The 17,423-nt window shown below is 37.9% G+C and overlaps 1 protein-coding gene across 1 annotated transcript; it reads left to right on the top strand.

The window, feature by feature from the left end:
- The first annotated feature begins 1,640 nt into the window (after positions 1 to 1,640).
- Positions 1,641 to 13,482, top strand: LOC124274381 (ventral anterior homeobox 2-like). Its single transcript, XM_046709761.1, has 3 exons — positions 1,641 to 2,725; positions 12,121 to 12,308; positions 12,712 to 13,482. Exons 1-3 carry the CDS (start codon positions 2,581 to 2,583, stop codon positions 12,922 to 12,924), a joined length of 546 nt encoding a protein of 181 aa, XP_046565717.1. The 5' UTR covers positions 1,641 to 2,580; the 3' UTR covers positions 12,925 to 13,482.
- The last annotated feature ends 3,941 nt before the right edge of the window (positions 13,483 to 17,423 follow it).

Genomic DNA, 17,423 nt, shown 5'->3' with positions numbered 1-17,423 from the left:
ACTCCCAACGTCGAGACGACAATACCGGGTGCATCATACGACTTCGAAAACGCCTAAACAATAACCACATCAGCAAATACGTTCATGGTCCTATAAATTATGAATGTGTTTTATATGGAACATGTATGACAGATACCTAGGTCGGGCAGACGTAAACTATGACTTAAAATTGCCCAAATAACAATTTTGACAGACTCAATGACAAGGCAGCATAGGAAATGGTGTGAACATTGAACATTTCGAACATCGTAGCACAGGTGATTCTTGGTCTTTGGAAAGCCAATAGCGTTTCCAGTTGTGGGGTTGTGACGTTGTTCAACTCTACAGCCGATGTAGCATGGAACAGGGTCCCAGAGGATAGCCAATCTGACAACCAACGTACATTCATTTACATGTGGATACAGTGATACAGAAGGCCATTCGTTCCGATTTACGTACGACCATAGTCACCGCTGCAGGATTGTTACTCACTGATGTCACTACTGGCAATACAAATGACGACAATCGCATCCAAACATAAAGCGTGAGAACAGTTCAGCAATGAGGGTTGACTGTGTGAAGAATACAGGAGTCACAAAGTCTCCGGCCAACAAACCTATAGATGTTTTAGTGCATGTTATACGTAATGCCTTTGAAATTAAAATGGTCGATACATCGTTTCTGTTCAATGAACTGTTACAATCCGTAAAATACATGTTTCAATTTTGGTAACTGCAAGGCAGACACCGTACGTCTGCCCGACAGTTGAACCCCCTGCTGCTGAAACAAGCTCAGCACTAGATAAGTATATTGGAAACACTTCTTGAAAACGCTGGGTAGAAACTGCATTCACACTATGGTAGAACCAGCTCACTGCTGTCTAGTTGTCTACAAACGGGTCTGCAATATCTGTTTGGGGTTAGATATCATGGAAATTCGCTAAAGGCGTCATGGCACATATATTAGGAAGCAGAGCTTCTATTTTGTACGCACGGTGAGCACGAGTATGTACGACCAAAGACACGAACGAATGTTCCCAAGAAAACCATGGTTAGCGGTCTCTTGCTATCCAAGTGACGGGATCGCTGAGCGGTATTGGAACTGAAACATGACCCATTACAATGTAGCTTATTGTTCAATTCAAAATGAATTTCTTTTGCAGTTTAAGATTATTAATGTAATCTTACATCACCTGCCTCGAATTAAGATCAGTGTGTGAATGGAAAGTGTCCTGTCGTCGTACCTGGACACAGGCCATGCTGAGTCAGTCCATTTATGACCATTCTTGGTGAATCTGTTTCAGTTGGTGGAGTCAGGTAATCGTAAAACCACTCCATAATTCAGTAAACTGGTTTGTCACAATACGGGACACGCTAACTGATGTCACATATGAATATATGAAAAGTGATTATCTCTTTAGCAGATGTCAGCATGGAGATTGTGGATGAATGCACCCTGTGCCTATCTCTGCTATCTACCATTGTATGTCTGTCACTTGCCGACATTCGATCTTATCGCAAGACAGTCGCGCCACTAATCCTAGCATCAACATCGCGCGGTAGATCAACCCAGTGGTCTCCCTTTAGCAATTACCGTCTCTTCAGCAAAAGCAAGCAGAGACGAAGATGTGATATAATCAGTGAAAGTTTTATTCGTGCTGGTAAATCTTGTTTTCTACCCGTACCGGCCTAAATATACCGTCTCGTCACTGTCGCGCTGTGTCAAAACGGTTCCGGTGTGTACTCTCGTAGAATAGCGCGTTGGCAGTCGTGACACACCGAGATCGTATCAATGGTGCTCAGAGCGGACTGTTTTGTTCAAGGCCAGTCAGTCGGAAACCATGCACCAACGACAACATTCATGAAATAAAGAGAATAAACTGTCTGAATCCTATGAAGATGTCAAAGTAAGATAGTTCATTGTCAGTGACTCGTATGTAGGTAATGTCATGACATCAAATATTTACTCTGAAATCTTCTCAATTTTGATGTGAAAAATCGTTCAGTTAAAATGCATGTTTTCAAAGTTAGAATCTGAAGGTAAAAATTTGAGGATATGTCACGTGGCTTAGAATAGCTTAAACGTTGATAGACTCGGCATGGGGGACCCTCCTTGCCTTCTCTAATCAAAACGTAAAACTAGCTATTGTTATTTATTCCATTCAAAGATTCCTCTTTTACGTCCAAACACTTAACATTGAGTCGAGCCAATCGCTCTATTGTGGAGGTGCCCCGCTGGCCTATTGTACACGGTTGTATTAAAGAGTGGCCTGTTACCGTCATTTCTCCACTGCATCGCGAAAATCCACCAAAAGACACCTCCCTCCTCTCCCTCGTCAACAGCTGATAGACGTAACGTTGTTTATAGCGACGTCGACAACGACGACAAAGCGCTTCCAAAGTTGTTGGCAGATGAGGTGTTGACGATTTGACAAATAGTCTCAGTGTGCCATGCTATAACACGGGGAAGATTGGCAGTTATCACAAGCATCCTGGGATACCTGCCGCTGTCAACATTCACAGATAGCCCTTGTGACAAGAAAGTGACAAATTGACAATTGCAGGTGTAAGGTGGAACCAAATTAAGGAGGTCATTTTATGCATGCGACTGGACTCTCGCGTCTCCTCTGCCGTGATGATGGACAGTGGTCAGTCACAGTGGGGCCGCACCATGAACGTCGGCACCAACGGCACTGCACACGTTGCGGGGACGTACCCAACATATTGCCAGAAGCTCACCGTCAAAGGTAGGACAAAATTCAATGAATTCGGATAATCTTATCAATGGATTTAATACATATGAACGAGTTTAATCGTAAATTAATAATTATAAGCGATACAATTCATGAGTTGCTGATTATTCAAAGTTTACAGTCACAGTTGGGAAGGGATAAAATAGAACAATGCATCACATGCCCGTATTTTGTTTTCATTTCCGAATAGTAAATTTGCGTAACAATTAGTATCATACACATTAACGCCTCCTTGCAGTCAACTTTAGAGATAGTACTATACATACGTTTACATCGTATGCATAAGTCTCGTTTATATATAATAATTCAATATGGATACTATGGGAACAATTACTTAATATGTTATAACGAGCATGTGATTAACAAATATTTTTAATTGTTTGTTTTTTTAACATAAATCATACTGATTTGTCACGATGTTACTTTTTAAAGTACCATTATGATACTCATTAAAAGTAATGTTTATTCGAGATTTTGTCTAAAATTGTTGTATTAATGAGATTTTTCTTTTGGGATAGTCGTGTACATGGTAGATTGAACTGAAATATTATTCACTAATTGTGTACTCAGGAGCTGCTATGGTATAAGTGTAATATACACTTGATTGACAGTACTCCTGTTAGGTATTATCTCAGCTACAAGAAGCATGATATTAGTACACTGAGACATACAACACAGAAAATATTGCTATTCGGAGCTCTACAAACGAGTTAGGGATCCAGTTCCACAATGTGGAACCTATACTTTCAATGATATATTTCCATATTTACCAAGTTCACAAAAGCTCAAATAATAGTCACAGCTTTCAGAAACACATTTTTTGTAACATTTAAAACATATATCGCACACAAGAATATCCATTTTCCCAAAGACAGTGTGTTTACAGATGACGATTATGTCACAGAAGCCATTTCCACGGAGCTCGATGTTGTATTACAGTGTATTTATGTGAGACATTCATTATAAAGGTGTTCTTTCTCCAACCCATCTGGATTATTCTCCGTTTAACTCAGCCTCTTATCAGCCAAATGAGAAAAGTGAGCGTAAAAAATTTAAGCTTTATGTAGTAAAAACAAAAAGTTGTTATCCATGAAGTTGTTTGTTTACTTTATTTTATTCATTTACTTCTAAAATGCCAATCAGACAATGGGATGTTAAGTATTTTATTTCGAATCTGCTGTGCTTTCTGGACATGAAAAATCTATGTAACATACATTTTTGTAAGTAAATGTGGGTATTTTGTTTTAAGTAAAGTCATGACTATTCGATCATTTACTCTAATGCTATATCCCTATGTTGCATAATTGAAACATTTGATTAAATGTTTGGTATAAAGTGATATATATGTTCATATAGCGGGACTGATGATTGCACTGAATTTTATTATCTCATTGGGGAAAATGTACACAAATTGCTTGTACATCAAGATCACAGATTTAATTGTTATTCAGAAATGATACTTTCTGGGAACTTCGTTTTAGGGGAAATATTCTCACCTGTCCAGTTCGTTTACGCTTTGTGAAGCGGGTGCATAGTCATGAGATGTGTTAAGTGCACATTACATGTATGACACTGTCACATGCATGACAGGAAGATATAAAACACCAGTGCCAAATAATACCCAATCTTGACTATCCTCAGAAACAGATTCCATTTGGTGTTAAGGCCCAAGTAGCTGTGAAACGTTTTTCGGAAAAAAAATCAGGAAGTTCGTCTTATCATTTCTGACCGGATGAATAAGAACTGTACACAATACCTTTTTTTCTATTCTATAGGAATGAATACCTTATTATAGAATTATCTCAAAAGTAGTAATTTATCATTTAACCATTTATATGGACTTTTGTTTCTTCAACATTTTTCCCAGAAAACGATTTAAACGGCTCATTAAAAATCGTAAAAGTTAATTGAATTAATTCGTTATCCAAGTTGGTTTTCAGCAAATGAAAAAAAGCGTACATCCACTTCAACAGCTGGTGCAGGCGCGCGTTGAATAGAGGTTGAGGGGGCTAGCGAACTCTCAACTTGCATTAGATCAACAATCGTCAAAATCAATAAACTAACGACTGCGTAATTACCTTTGATGATTTACAAAGGGTGGTTAAAAATGTTGCTTTGAAACCAGGTGAAATCTGTATTTCCCTCTCAGCAGTGGTGGCTTGGTGTTGACTGGGGTTTGATTTCCCTGTGACTGCTATATGAGAACCAAGGGACAGGTTTAGGTACTGGAGGCAGATAACACTGGGATTGAATAGTCCACTTGGACTTACATTATAAATAGTTTGTAATTTCGTCAAGAATGATGCTTTATGTGAAATCACCATCAAACGTTTATCAGGAATATGACATTTCAATTTTTGTTATCTTTTGCCGCCATACCGCATATAGTATTTTACGTCGACCACACATCTTCTTATAATTCTAATATTTTTCATGAAATTGTGCTTAGGCTTTATTCGAGGTAAGTTATATAGGATCCTACAGGTAAGGCAGGGCATGCGTACTCGAGCTTTTTACACGAGCACTTTGTGTCATCAGTGACATCTTCAGTGATCGGTCCATGTAATTTTCCGCGCAGTTTTGCCTTTCACGCCAGATGGAATCTGTGTCGGCGAACAATTGAGACTGGTTATATGAGCTGACTTTTCATATTAAAAGAGGATACACGAACAGTGTGTAAAGTTCGTTTGAGGAATACAACATTTTCAAAATTTATATATAAAATTATATTTACATCTGAAACATTATGACTTTTTCATTGTATCAAACGCATATGTTCTTATGGATTAAGATATGGTTGAAATATTGTTTACGGGTTATTTAACATTCATCTCCGATTCCTAATACCACAGTTGATCAGACAATATTTGAATTGACTCGGTTAACTGATTAATTTGATGGTTTATGCAATATTATACAATATGTGATGATCCGTGCAACATTGACCGGTTTATATATCATCTTTCTAAATGCATGTACTTCGACTAAATTACCTCTTCTGTCAAAACATGTATCCTACCAAACAATGTACGAGTCCCTATTTAGGACATTTTCCATATACTGCCATGCGTTATTGTTCGAGTGAAAAAGTGCCCTGCCTTTGCATGTGTTTGTGATATGTGCCAGCGATGGGCCATCCTGTCGCGGGCACCTTGTTTCACGACAATTGGATCGTGATTCCAAAACATATGCTTGATATGATAAAGTTGGAATCGTACAATAGACTCTGTTTCGAGCAGTTTGTATGATCTGGGAAAATTTTGTCCCTAACATTTTTTGATTTACAGCAGATGAACTATACATCTCCATGGCAGCGCACAAATGCTCGTATTTATTACGTATGTAATACCTCATGGTTCTATGTGCACAGTATAAATATAAAAACCATTCGTGGTTCGATTCCGATTGTATTATAACTTCACAAGCACACTGTATTGTTGCAAACAGACCATATATGAAATTCTTATTACGATATTATCTCCAGATAAAGTATATATTTAAATACAAATATATTTAAAGTTGAAGTAAAACGGGTGGTAACGTCTCAGGTGTACGATTCAACATTCCAGTAATTGTGTCTATCTCCTGAGGCAGCGTTGGAGAATAATCAGCATCTGCAAGAATAGATTCCACTGGGCGTAAAAAGCAAAATGATAAGTACAGCACTGTTCATAAAAATATGGCTCAACAAACCGTGAATCATGTAGCTTCCTTGATTACATTTTGGACTGTTTAGAAGAGGTGCAATAATTTGAAACTGTTGGTGGAGTGATACCATGCAACCATTTGTGACGATGAACATGCCGACATAATCCCGGGGCCTCTTAAAGGCAGCATGGCTGTTGACCAAACCAGGTTTTCATTCAAGGAAATAAAATATTGCTCAAACTACATATTTCATAGTATGTAGAAATAAGCATGTTTTTACATGTGATATGTGCCTTATACCATAGAAATAAGCATGTTTTTACATGTGATAAGTGCCTTATACCATAGAAATAAGCATAATTTTACATGTGATATGTGTCTTTTACCATAGAAATAAGTATATTTTACATGTGATATGTGCCTTATACCATAGAAATAAGTATATTTTACATGTGATATATGCCTTATACCATAGAAATAAGCATATTTTTACATGTTATATGTGCCTTATACCATAGAAATAAGTATATTTTACATGTGATATGTGCCTTATACCATAGGAATAAGCATATTTTACATGTGATATGTGCCTTATACCATAGAAATAAGCATATTTTACATGTGATATGTGCCTTATACCATAGAAATAAGCATATTTTAGATGTGATAGGTGCCTTATACCATAGCAATAAACATATTTTACATGTGACATGTGCCTTATACCATAGAAATAAGCATATTTTACATGTGATATGTGCCTGATACCATAGAAATAAGCATATTTTACATGTGATATGTGCCTTATACCATAGAAATAAGCATATTTTACATGTGATATGTGCCTTATACCATAGAAATAAGCATATTTTTACATGTGATATGTACCTTATACCATAGAAATAAGCATATTTTACATGTGATATGTGCCTTATACCATAGAAATAAGCATATTTTTACATGTGATATGTGCCTTATACCATAGAAATAAACATATTTTACATGTGATATGTGCCTTATACCATAGAAATAAGCATATTTTACATGTGACATGTGCCTGATACCATAGAAATAAGCATATTTTAGATGTGATATGTGCCTGATACCATAGAAATAAGCATATTTTACATGTGATATGTGCCTTATACCATAGAAATAAGCATATTTTTACATGTGATATGTACCTTATAGCATAGAAATAAACATATTTTAGATGTGATATGTGCCTTATACCATAGAAATAAGCATATTTTTACATGTGATATGTGCCTTATACCATAGAAATAAACATATTTTACATGTGATATGTGCCTTATACCATAGAAATAAGCATATTTTACATGTGACATGTGCCTTATACCATAGAAATAAGCATAATGTGATATGTGCCTGATACCATAGAAATAGAAAAGCATATTTTACATGTGATATGTGCCTTATACCATAGAAATAAGCATATTTTACATGTGATATGTGCCTTATACCATAGAAATAAGCATATTTTTACATGTGATATGTGCCTTATACCATAGAAATAAGCATATTTTACATGTGATATGTGCCTTATACCATAGAAATAAGCATATTTTTACATGTGATATGTGCCTTATACCATAGAAATAAGCATATTTTTACATGTGATATGTGCCTTATACCATAGAAATAAGCATATTTTTACATGTGATATGTGCCTTATACCATAGAAATAAGCATATTTTACATGTGATATGTGCCTTATACCATAGAAATAAGCATATTTTACATGTGATATGTGCCTTATACCATAGAAATAAGCATATTTTACATGTGATATGTGCCTTATACCATAGAAATAAGCATATTTTAGATGTGATGTGTGCCTTATACCATAGAAATAGGCATAGTTTACATGTGATATGTGCCTTAAGTTCAGTACTCTGGTACATACAAATTAACAATTCCTGGTCAGAAAAGACCCCCGATATCAGCGGCAACAAAGCAAAGCTTGGGGTTGTCAGTGTCTGTCTAGGTTGGTTACATCACCATACTCCATGTTACAAGCCGTCAGTACGAGCCAACAGCGGCGTTAAACAACATGCACTCAATCATTAATGATCACTCATTGTACACTTGTTGGCCCAGGTGGAAATCACACCGACATTAATTATAAACACTAACACTGGTATTTGTTTCAAAATGTTTGGCCTCTAATCGATGTGGTGCCAAGCATCAGTGCATACCACATGTCGTAAACTGGAGAATTCCGGTTATAATAGTTCCATGTTGGTGTGGCAGTAAGATGATCATACACTGCAGTTCAAGTGGTAACTCCTGATACAGATATTACTCAAACAACGAACTGAAAAGTTAACATACGAATGTTTGAACAAATTTATCTCAAACGGTTTATATAGTAATTGACAAAAGGCTGGCTGCGAGCTAATATTCAATAGAAAGGGAAAGTTCAAGTATTCAAAATGCATCGTATATAGACGTCCGCCCTATGTTCAATGGGATGTAAATACATCTTTGTCAGAATTTTGCAAACAAGTCATAATTATAGACTTTGTGTTGATTTCTTAAGTTTAGTTATCTACTTGATCGTTTCGTAGCTGTAATCTCTAGAATAGATGCCCAGTCAAACAGTGGCTTTCTGTTTACTATGAAATAACTGCCTTGAAATCATGCATGGGTCCAATACATCTTCTGTTAAGTTGGCTGTATTCGTTGAATTATGATATTATTCAATAGACGTTGTTTGTGTATGAAATGTATGACAAATAAGTGCAGCCATGTCGACAGTGTGATCCCACGAGCTCAGTGTGTTGTCATGTTAAAATATGAGGACGAATTATTGAATTAGATATTGAAAACTTACACGAGCCTTCTGTGTTTGTGTTTTGAGTGTTATGATGCATCGAATCAATATTGCTCAATATACGTGAAACATTTGTTTCTGTTTGATTTCTATAAAAACATCCTTTGTCAATCCAACATTAGAAATTTGGCATGGCAGATTAACTACATTAATATAGAAGAACCGGATGGTCCTTAACTTAGTGTGTAAAGATATAGAGTTTGTCTTGTTGGATGTTTCAGAAGCTATCTTATATGTTTTTTCTATTACGATGCGCGACGCCTTTTTTGCCCATTTCGTAAATGTGGCACACCTTCGGGAACCCAGGTCACATCGGAGAAGGTTCCGATGTGATAGAAAGCCAATGCATCTGACATGTCTTCAAGCCATTAACTGCACCAAAATACCCCAATCATTATAACATTTCCTTAAAAATAAAGAATTTCCCTAAAATATAGGCGTTGCTATGTTGTTTGGAAACTTGGAGTGCTTGTCGATAATTGAACCTGTCCTTTCCGGCATGAATTATCCACGTCAGTAATGTCTACCGCCTGTCAGAACTTCCTGAAAACCAGATGTTCCTTGCCATAAAATCAACCCTTTTGACAGCTTAAGATAAGGATATGATTTCAAGAATAATTAACTCCAGTTTAATGAATCATGGCATCTCGCATTAATACCGACACTAACAGGAAATTTCAATTTTGTTTCTTGTAGAATACACATTTCTCACCATTTTGTAAACCGGATTGTCAAATTGCTAATGACATGTCTTTTGTCAAATAACAGATACTGTCTGCCTGTGACTAGGCTATTATTCCCTTATTTTCTATAATCAGTCAGCCTATTATCACCCATAATTACCAGATTTAACTGATAATAAGGGTATCTCAATACGTTCAGTTTCTCACCCAAAATATCGTTGTTCCGAAACCGCACTATTCATTCATCTTCAGTTATCTCCCTTTGATAAGATGTTGAAATGCTCATTATTTCAACTTTTGATGCTGGCTTATTTACGATTTCGCGCTGTCCTTTAAGTTGGGGGACCATATAACAATTAATTCATATTAAAATGTTAAGTTGTGGACATTTTATTACGAACTAGGTGTCAGGTTGTACACTCGAAAAGAGTTTGAAAGTTTGATTTTTTTTCCACAAAATGTTGGAAGGATCTGCCTGAGTTCGTTTTATTTTCTAAGAAAGGATAAGTGACAGGTTTTGTAACGATCCCTGTACGTTATGCTTTAATAACACAACCGCGCGAACTCGGGCTCCATGAGATGACGGGCTTACAAAATGTTTACACACAAAAAGATTGGTGACACGGCCCCAACTCAATAATTAACTCAGCAGGACGGACGAGCTTAGAAAGTGCCCCCCTCAGCGACGGGCTAATTATCCGTTATGAAGACGAAGACTCGAGATAGACCAGTTACAATTACACTAACTAAATGTTTTATAATAGCAGTTGTCGGGGGAATGCAATAAACGAAACTTCTAGAATCGCTGGTTTTGTTGCAAAGGTTTACAGCCGACCGTCGAGGCACGTCCATAGTGCTTTGGCGGAGTTCGATTGAGGCTTGAGTACAAACGATGACGCTGGTGGTTTGATGGATATTGTTTGTTAGTATTGTGAAAAAATCTCTGTGGGTGAAGAGCAGAGGCTTTGAATAACTTGCCAACAGCCTGGTGGTTCCAGGAGCCCCGTGCGGATGTTTCAGACGAATGTTGGACACATCAAGAGATTATTGTGAATGATGTGAGGATGAAATATTTGATAAAGTGGTCTTTTCATGTTGACAAGAAGGAGAAAGGGGGTTGGGGAAAAACCTACCATGACAACCCCAATTAGGAAATTCTATTAGTTTCAGGAGCGAAAATTATATAGCAGCGATGTCGATAAAATTACCCTGGTTTCTCTAAGTCATAAGAGTTATGGCAGGACATTTCTGGTGTGCAATATCCTTTGTAATGAATATGATTATGTATTCACCGGGACCTATAATAAACGTGTCTTGGAACATCTGCTGTAAGTTAATGGCTCAGTAATGAAAGAATGGCACGAATTCCAAAAGGACGTCAACAGCGCACATGTCATAAACACTGAATTACAACAGGGTTGTTGATTCTCATGCCAATATCCCGGAAAACAAACAAATGGCAATGGTTAAACACTTGATACGTCAGTCATACCATACATGTCTTCGTAGTTGATGCGGTTGAGGGAGGGAGAGGGGTGGCACAGTTGTTACAGCGTTTGATCATCACACAAAAGGGTTCGGTTCCTGTCGTGGTGATAGGTGAAGCATGTTTTTCTGTGGTACCTGACAGTGCTGCTGCTGCTGGATATCTTCTAAGAGTTGTATAAAATCCATATCATAGTCTCAGTTATGTTAAACCATAACAGTGTATTGTAATGAAAAATGAAGACACAACTATACCATGGTGTATGTGGAGTTTCAATTATTTTCTGATCACGATTGTGCAGGGAATTGTTTTTCACTCACAAACCTTAATCACAACTACTCTAAGTAAGAACTTAAATATTTCCCTTGCACCCCATGCTGGTTGTAAATGCCGGTAGTATGGCCACACTTTATTACTTGTCTGATTGAATAGACCATTGTTCATGCTTTCAGTCACTAGCTTGTATGTCACCGACAATTTACTTAATTTGATTTACTTAGCTGAAATAGCACTGACTGCGGTATTCTCATCCATACATTACATCTTTCTCATAAACTTGGTTAGCGACGGTAATTTAGAATGTGGTCAAAGTGTTCGTTCGCCAAGGCGAAGCAGTTGGTTCGGTTCCATTCATGGGTTCTGATGTTCTCCCCGTGATATTCCTATACTATTGCTGAAAGAGGCGTACAACTCTCAATCTCTCCCTCTCTCCTAACAGATCCTAACGGAATGGTGAAGGAGCTGGTGTTCCCCAAGGCCCTGGACTTGGACCGTCCTAAGAGGGCGAGGACGACATTCTCATCGGAGCAGCTGTACAAGCTGGAACAGGAATTCCAGAGGAACCAGTACTTAGTGGGCAAAGAGCGGACGGAACTCGCCAAGAGGCTCAAGTTGTCCGAGACTCAGGTATGAGAGGTGTCTTGTTGTCTCATGGAATATTTCACGTCCTTAGTTTCTATTGTGTTTGGCAACGCCACCTCCAGCAATCCTTAAGGCGGCTGAGTAATCAACAGATACCTGTAGTGTTTATCACAATTATACAATCTGCAGGTGTTACCATTGATCCTGATTAGCTGTCGTGGACACACACCTAGTCCAGCTACACAATGGCATATTACATTCTCAAATGGCCAACTGGGTTATCAACCAATCCAGGGAGTCTGACCACCCAATCCTGTTGGTCGCCTCTCATGACAAACAATTCCAAATCGGGAGGAATGTATCGTGTCATAGCTGTAGGTATGCAGTCCTCAAATACTTTCAGTTGTTTTGATGCGATCAATAAATAATATTTCTTTCTCCCCTACAGGTGAAGGTGTGGTTCCAGAACCGCCGTACTAAGTATAAACGGGACCGGGAGCGGGAGGCCGAGGCGAAGGACTCCAAGGCAGAGACTGTAGCAACTCAGAACATTCTCCGACTTTTGCAAGCTACCCGCCATTACCCAGTGAACCCGTGTCCCGCCCCAGTCCCGCCATCCTACCCTTACTTCCAGACATACTTACACCACGGCTTGTCTTAGGGGAAAGTCCCACAAGATGTTTCTATGATGTGCGTGATTGGTTGGTTCTGGTGATGCTCTCAAGTGCTAAACGTGTGCTCGGACGGATGATCTCATGGTGCTTCGTTGGACAAGCTCTGGTTCAGCTGACTCTCGTGTGCTTAAGTCGACAACGATTATCGAATGCATAAAGACATTGATAAAGGCAAGATGTTCATGTATTAAATCGATAAAGATTTACGAAAGCTCAGCTGACAAAAATGTGACTCTCAATGGCCCAGGTGTAAGAGGCACATCTCAACAGGGTCGCCTCCTTGTCCTGAGATAAAGAATCTTGTGGTGATTCAGTGATGAAGATATCCATGTGCTCAAACGATAAAGTTGCCGCTTCCTTATGATCAATTTTCAACGAACTTGAAACTAATAGTCTGAGGGCAAGACACGCATGTGCTCTAACGCAGAGACAAGTGAGACATGAGACAATAGACATACTCCAGACAAGTGCTATGTCGGTATAATTGTTAGAATAGTGAAGACATGTATTATACAGCGGGTGGTGATTTATGCATGAAGGACAGTTCACGTCTCTGACAATAAAACTGACGGCTAGATCGATGTTGGCGTGGGCACTGATGCACATTTGTATTGGCAATAATATATCGATTGTATGGGTCACCATCAGTTGTGATACTTATCGAGATTTGCAATGAGGCTTTAGGCTCTTGATTAACTCCTAAGTAACTGAATATAACATTTTCCTCTTAGATGTATCGAGTAAGTGTAGCTTCGCGTATGTGTGTGGATGCGTGCGTGCGAGAGTAAGTGTGTGCATGTTAGTGTCAACGCGTGTGTGTAGGCTAGATTAAAATTGTAACTTGTGGTGTGGGGTACTGTGCTTCAGCCTCATTCTGTTTCAGTTACGATAATCTTTTGACCACATGTGAAGACGGGTTAATTATCATCTTATATCAAGTCCTAAAGTTGTAATACAGTACAGTGTACAGGAGGACTTGTCCACTATTGTCAAAACTACCACTCGTTACGTTGCACATATCCTTTTATAACAAGTATTTGGAGTAACTGTAATACTGCAACATGTTACCGATACATATTTGTAAATATCCCATTTAATAAATAATATTGAATAGTTTGTCGTTGTTGTTCATGCACGTTGAAACCGGTGCCCGTTACCAATGTGCAGATGACACGTTGAGACGCTGTAATGACAAGGGCTGCAACGATTCGGTTCGATTAATCGAAAATCCATTTTCGATAAGTTTACAGGTGAACTGTAAAAAACAAAGTCACGCCTCTATTTCACGGTTTATTTTCGTGTGTTACAACTGTTACTGTTAACACCTACAATTCTGACTCTACAGACTGACAGTGATCTGACGTCACTGTATGGCTGTCTTGCAGCATCCTCGACTCATGTAAGTTAACGTCTTGTATGTAATATATACCATAAAGTCAACAGAGAACTATACGGCAAGATAATGTCACAGTGAAGTTTGATATCCTCAATGATCCGTACAATCATCACATTTGCTAAAACGATGCACATATATTTTATAAACAATAAACATTATAGCGTCATGGAAACACTTAACGTTACACACTAATTCAACCTTAGACGTTACTATATGATCAACCTCTCCCAGCTCGATTTCTCACCTGGTGCGTGACTACTTAACATACAGGGCCCAGTTGTTCAAAACTCGGTTATCTTTTAACCAGCCGTTAAGTACATTTAACCGACCGTTAACTAATAACAGAGGGTTATCTTGTTGTTCAAAACTCTGTTAACTTTAAACAGGTTGTTAACGTGACGTTAAGTTAACACACCTAAGGACCGCCGCTAACTTTTTAACAGTGTGGTTAACCCGCAAATGGCGTTCATGGCTAACACTGCTTTCATGAGGCCAGTTCAGCAAAGAAAGGATAGGGTGTATCGCGGACTGGACTTCGATACTGGAAATTATTCGGACGAAGAGTTACATACGAAACTGTAACTATGCACTTCATAGGAACTAAAATTCATGTTGTACAAGAACATGATGCCTACGTTTCATCTTTTAACACTTGTGTAAAGGTTTATATATGTTTTACTACACTAAATGTGTGAATTTCTTCTGTAAATATTATTCAAACAAACACTTTCAAAGAATCAAACACGTACACCCTATACCCACGTATGATATGATATTGAACAAGGCTAAATGTAGATAATTAAATTAGTTTCATGAAAAAATATCCGAATCATTACATTATGATACTGAAAGTGTGATCGGCGGGATATGGTGATTGTGTATACTCTTATTCTACCGACCTTCACCTCAGAGAAATACAATGTTGACGTATGACATCACTACCGTTGAGATTTCTTTAAAAATGGCGGCTGACATGGGTTTTGCGAGGACCCTTCCCTTGATTCAGGGATCGTTTGTATATAAATATGGGATATAAGTAATCAGAATGATTCTGACTATCTGTGTATTGTTACATGTTTTTATCGTTTTCATTTAAAGAAAGAGAAGAAGCGGCCAGAAATGCCGATTATTACCGTTGTCGTTCTGCGTGATTTTGCGTCAGTCATGGCGTCACGCTGCACAGAAACTTGACAGTTTCGTATAAACATATCACATTCCTGTATTGTATCTATTTTTAATTTCCCATTTCTGGCTACTATGCTCTTTCCATGCAAATGCGTGTCTGAAAATTTGAGAAAATGCTACACAGTATAAAGTCTGAAATTTTCTTTGTTTACATTTCAAACAGGTGTTGTCTTTCGAGCACAGCATTTGTTTCCACCCCCAATATCTTTCGTTTCAGTTTATCTAGACACTTGGTATTGGTGACAAAGACCAGTTGTAATTAGATTCTAAAATGTATGAGGAATTCAGTAGGGCTGGGACGAGTAGGAAAAAATGGAATCGAGTACCCGCATGTACTTACCCGAATCGGAATCGAGTACCCGGAAATGTAAGAAAACATTCGGGTCAACCTCTGAATATTCAATCACGATTTGACAGAAACTATTATAGAAAACTTGAAAAAGTGGTAATAAGACATTAAAACTGACCTCAAGCTATTTAATTTACGTCTGTTTAACCAATATAGAGAGTAACATCATTACTTACATTCCTCGTTATAACAACGAACGTTTCGTTCCTGCTGCTACTGTAACTTAACTACTCACTGCAAATGCATAGATAAATTACAGTCATTAAAACTATGCTCCATTAATCGGACAATACCAATGATGTAAAAACCCGTGAATTTCCGGGTTAGAATATTGATCTTCAGTAACCCATGCTTGTCGTAAAAGGATCGGGTGGTCAGACTCGCTGACTTGGTTGACACATGTCATCGTATCCACATCGATGCTCATGTTGTTGATCACTGGATTGTCTCGTCCAGACTTGATTATTTAAAGACCGCCGCCATATATAGCTGGAATATTGCTGAGTGTGGCGTAAAACTAAACTCACTCACTCACTCAATGATGTAAATGCTCTCTCCCTCTCCGGGTACCCGATTCCTAGAAATAGGACTCGATTCCACCCGATTCCACCCGGATTCGGGTACCATAGTACCCGTCCCAGCCTTATAATTCAGTGATGCATTTGTCGCCGCTGAATATGAAATATATGTGATGTAATTGGCGTCTCAATACCGGCCTTAGCGAAACGTTGTGAGTTGTGAGTGATTTGCAGGCCTACTTCGTAGTCACTTTGATTAAATGTTATATTTGAATATCGAAACCTTTATGTCACAGCGAACACAACACTATCTCTTGTCATTTTACACGATAATGTTTGGAATTTTAAACTTATTTTATAACAATATCTGAATGCTAATGTTAAACACTGATGTAGTTTATATAAGGAATACAATGGCACAATAGTATTTCTCTGCCGAATCGTTGCAGCGTTCTATAATACACTTATGAAATATAATACATGTTTTCCGTCCTTGAAGTCATAAAAAAAAATAATTATGCATTTTCTGCAGTCACTTGTGAATTAAATAAATGAAGGTTCATCTGATTAATGAGTATCGAGGATATTATGTTCATCTATAAATTAGACGCACCTTCATGTTTTTCAAGACATCTTTCCGGAATATGCATCTGTGAAGGCGTTCAGATAATGACGATATCGCACAGTTTTATTCATGGGATTCCTGTCAACAGTAAGGTCGAATAATAGATCGATTCTATTCAGCAGTGTTGGCCCTGGGGCCTATAGTACAATTACAGTTTGATTACTTTCACGTGGTGCTAGTAACATATTAAGTTTCTATTGGCATTGAATGCATATTTCAGATAAAAAGCTAATGGTATTATAATCGTCACAACATCTATATGGTTTGATGTAAAAAAAGATTTGGCAATGTGTGTTCATACATTACAATTTTTGACAGACTTGGCAAATAATTAATAAATGATAATTGATAGCATCTTAATGACTTGGCCATACTGTCATGACAATTTAAGTAGTGAAAAGAGCGATAGGTCT

The sequence above is a fragment of the Haliotis rubra genome, unplaced genomic scaffold, assembly GCF_003918875.1.
Source record: "Haliotis rubra isolate DU_JTF1 unplaced genomic scaffold, ASM391887v1 Scf19, whole genome shotgun sequence".
NCBI lineage: Eukaryota > Metazoa > Mollusca > Gastropoda > Lepetellida > Haliotidae > Haliotis > Haliotis rubra.
Note: the sequence above shows the minus strand (reverse complement) of the source record. Positions and strands in the feature narration are given on the sequence as shown.

What these genes read in the sequence shown, in the direction of transcription:
- LOC124274381 (XM_046709761.1), top strand. Translation starts at nt 2,581, where the DNA reads ATGCGACTGGACTCTCGCGTCTCCTCTGCCGTGATGATGGACAGTGGT. An exon ending in CCAGAAGCTCACCGTCAAAG is followed by an intron (nt 2,726 to 12,120) that starts GTAGGACAAAAT and finishes CTCTCCTAACAG; the next exon opens with ATCCTAACGGAATGGTGAAG. An exon ending in TCAAGTTGTCCGAGACTCAG is followed by an intron (nt 12,309 to 12,711) that starts GTATGAGAGGTG and finishes TCTCCCCTACAG; the next exon opens with GTGAAGGTGTGGTTCCAGAA.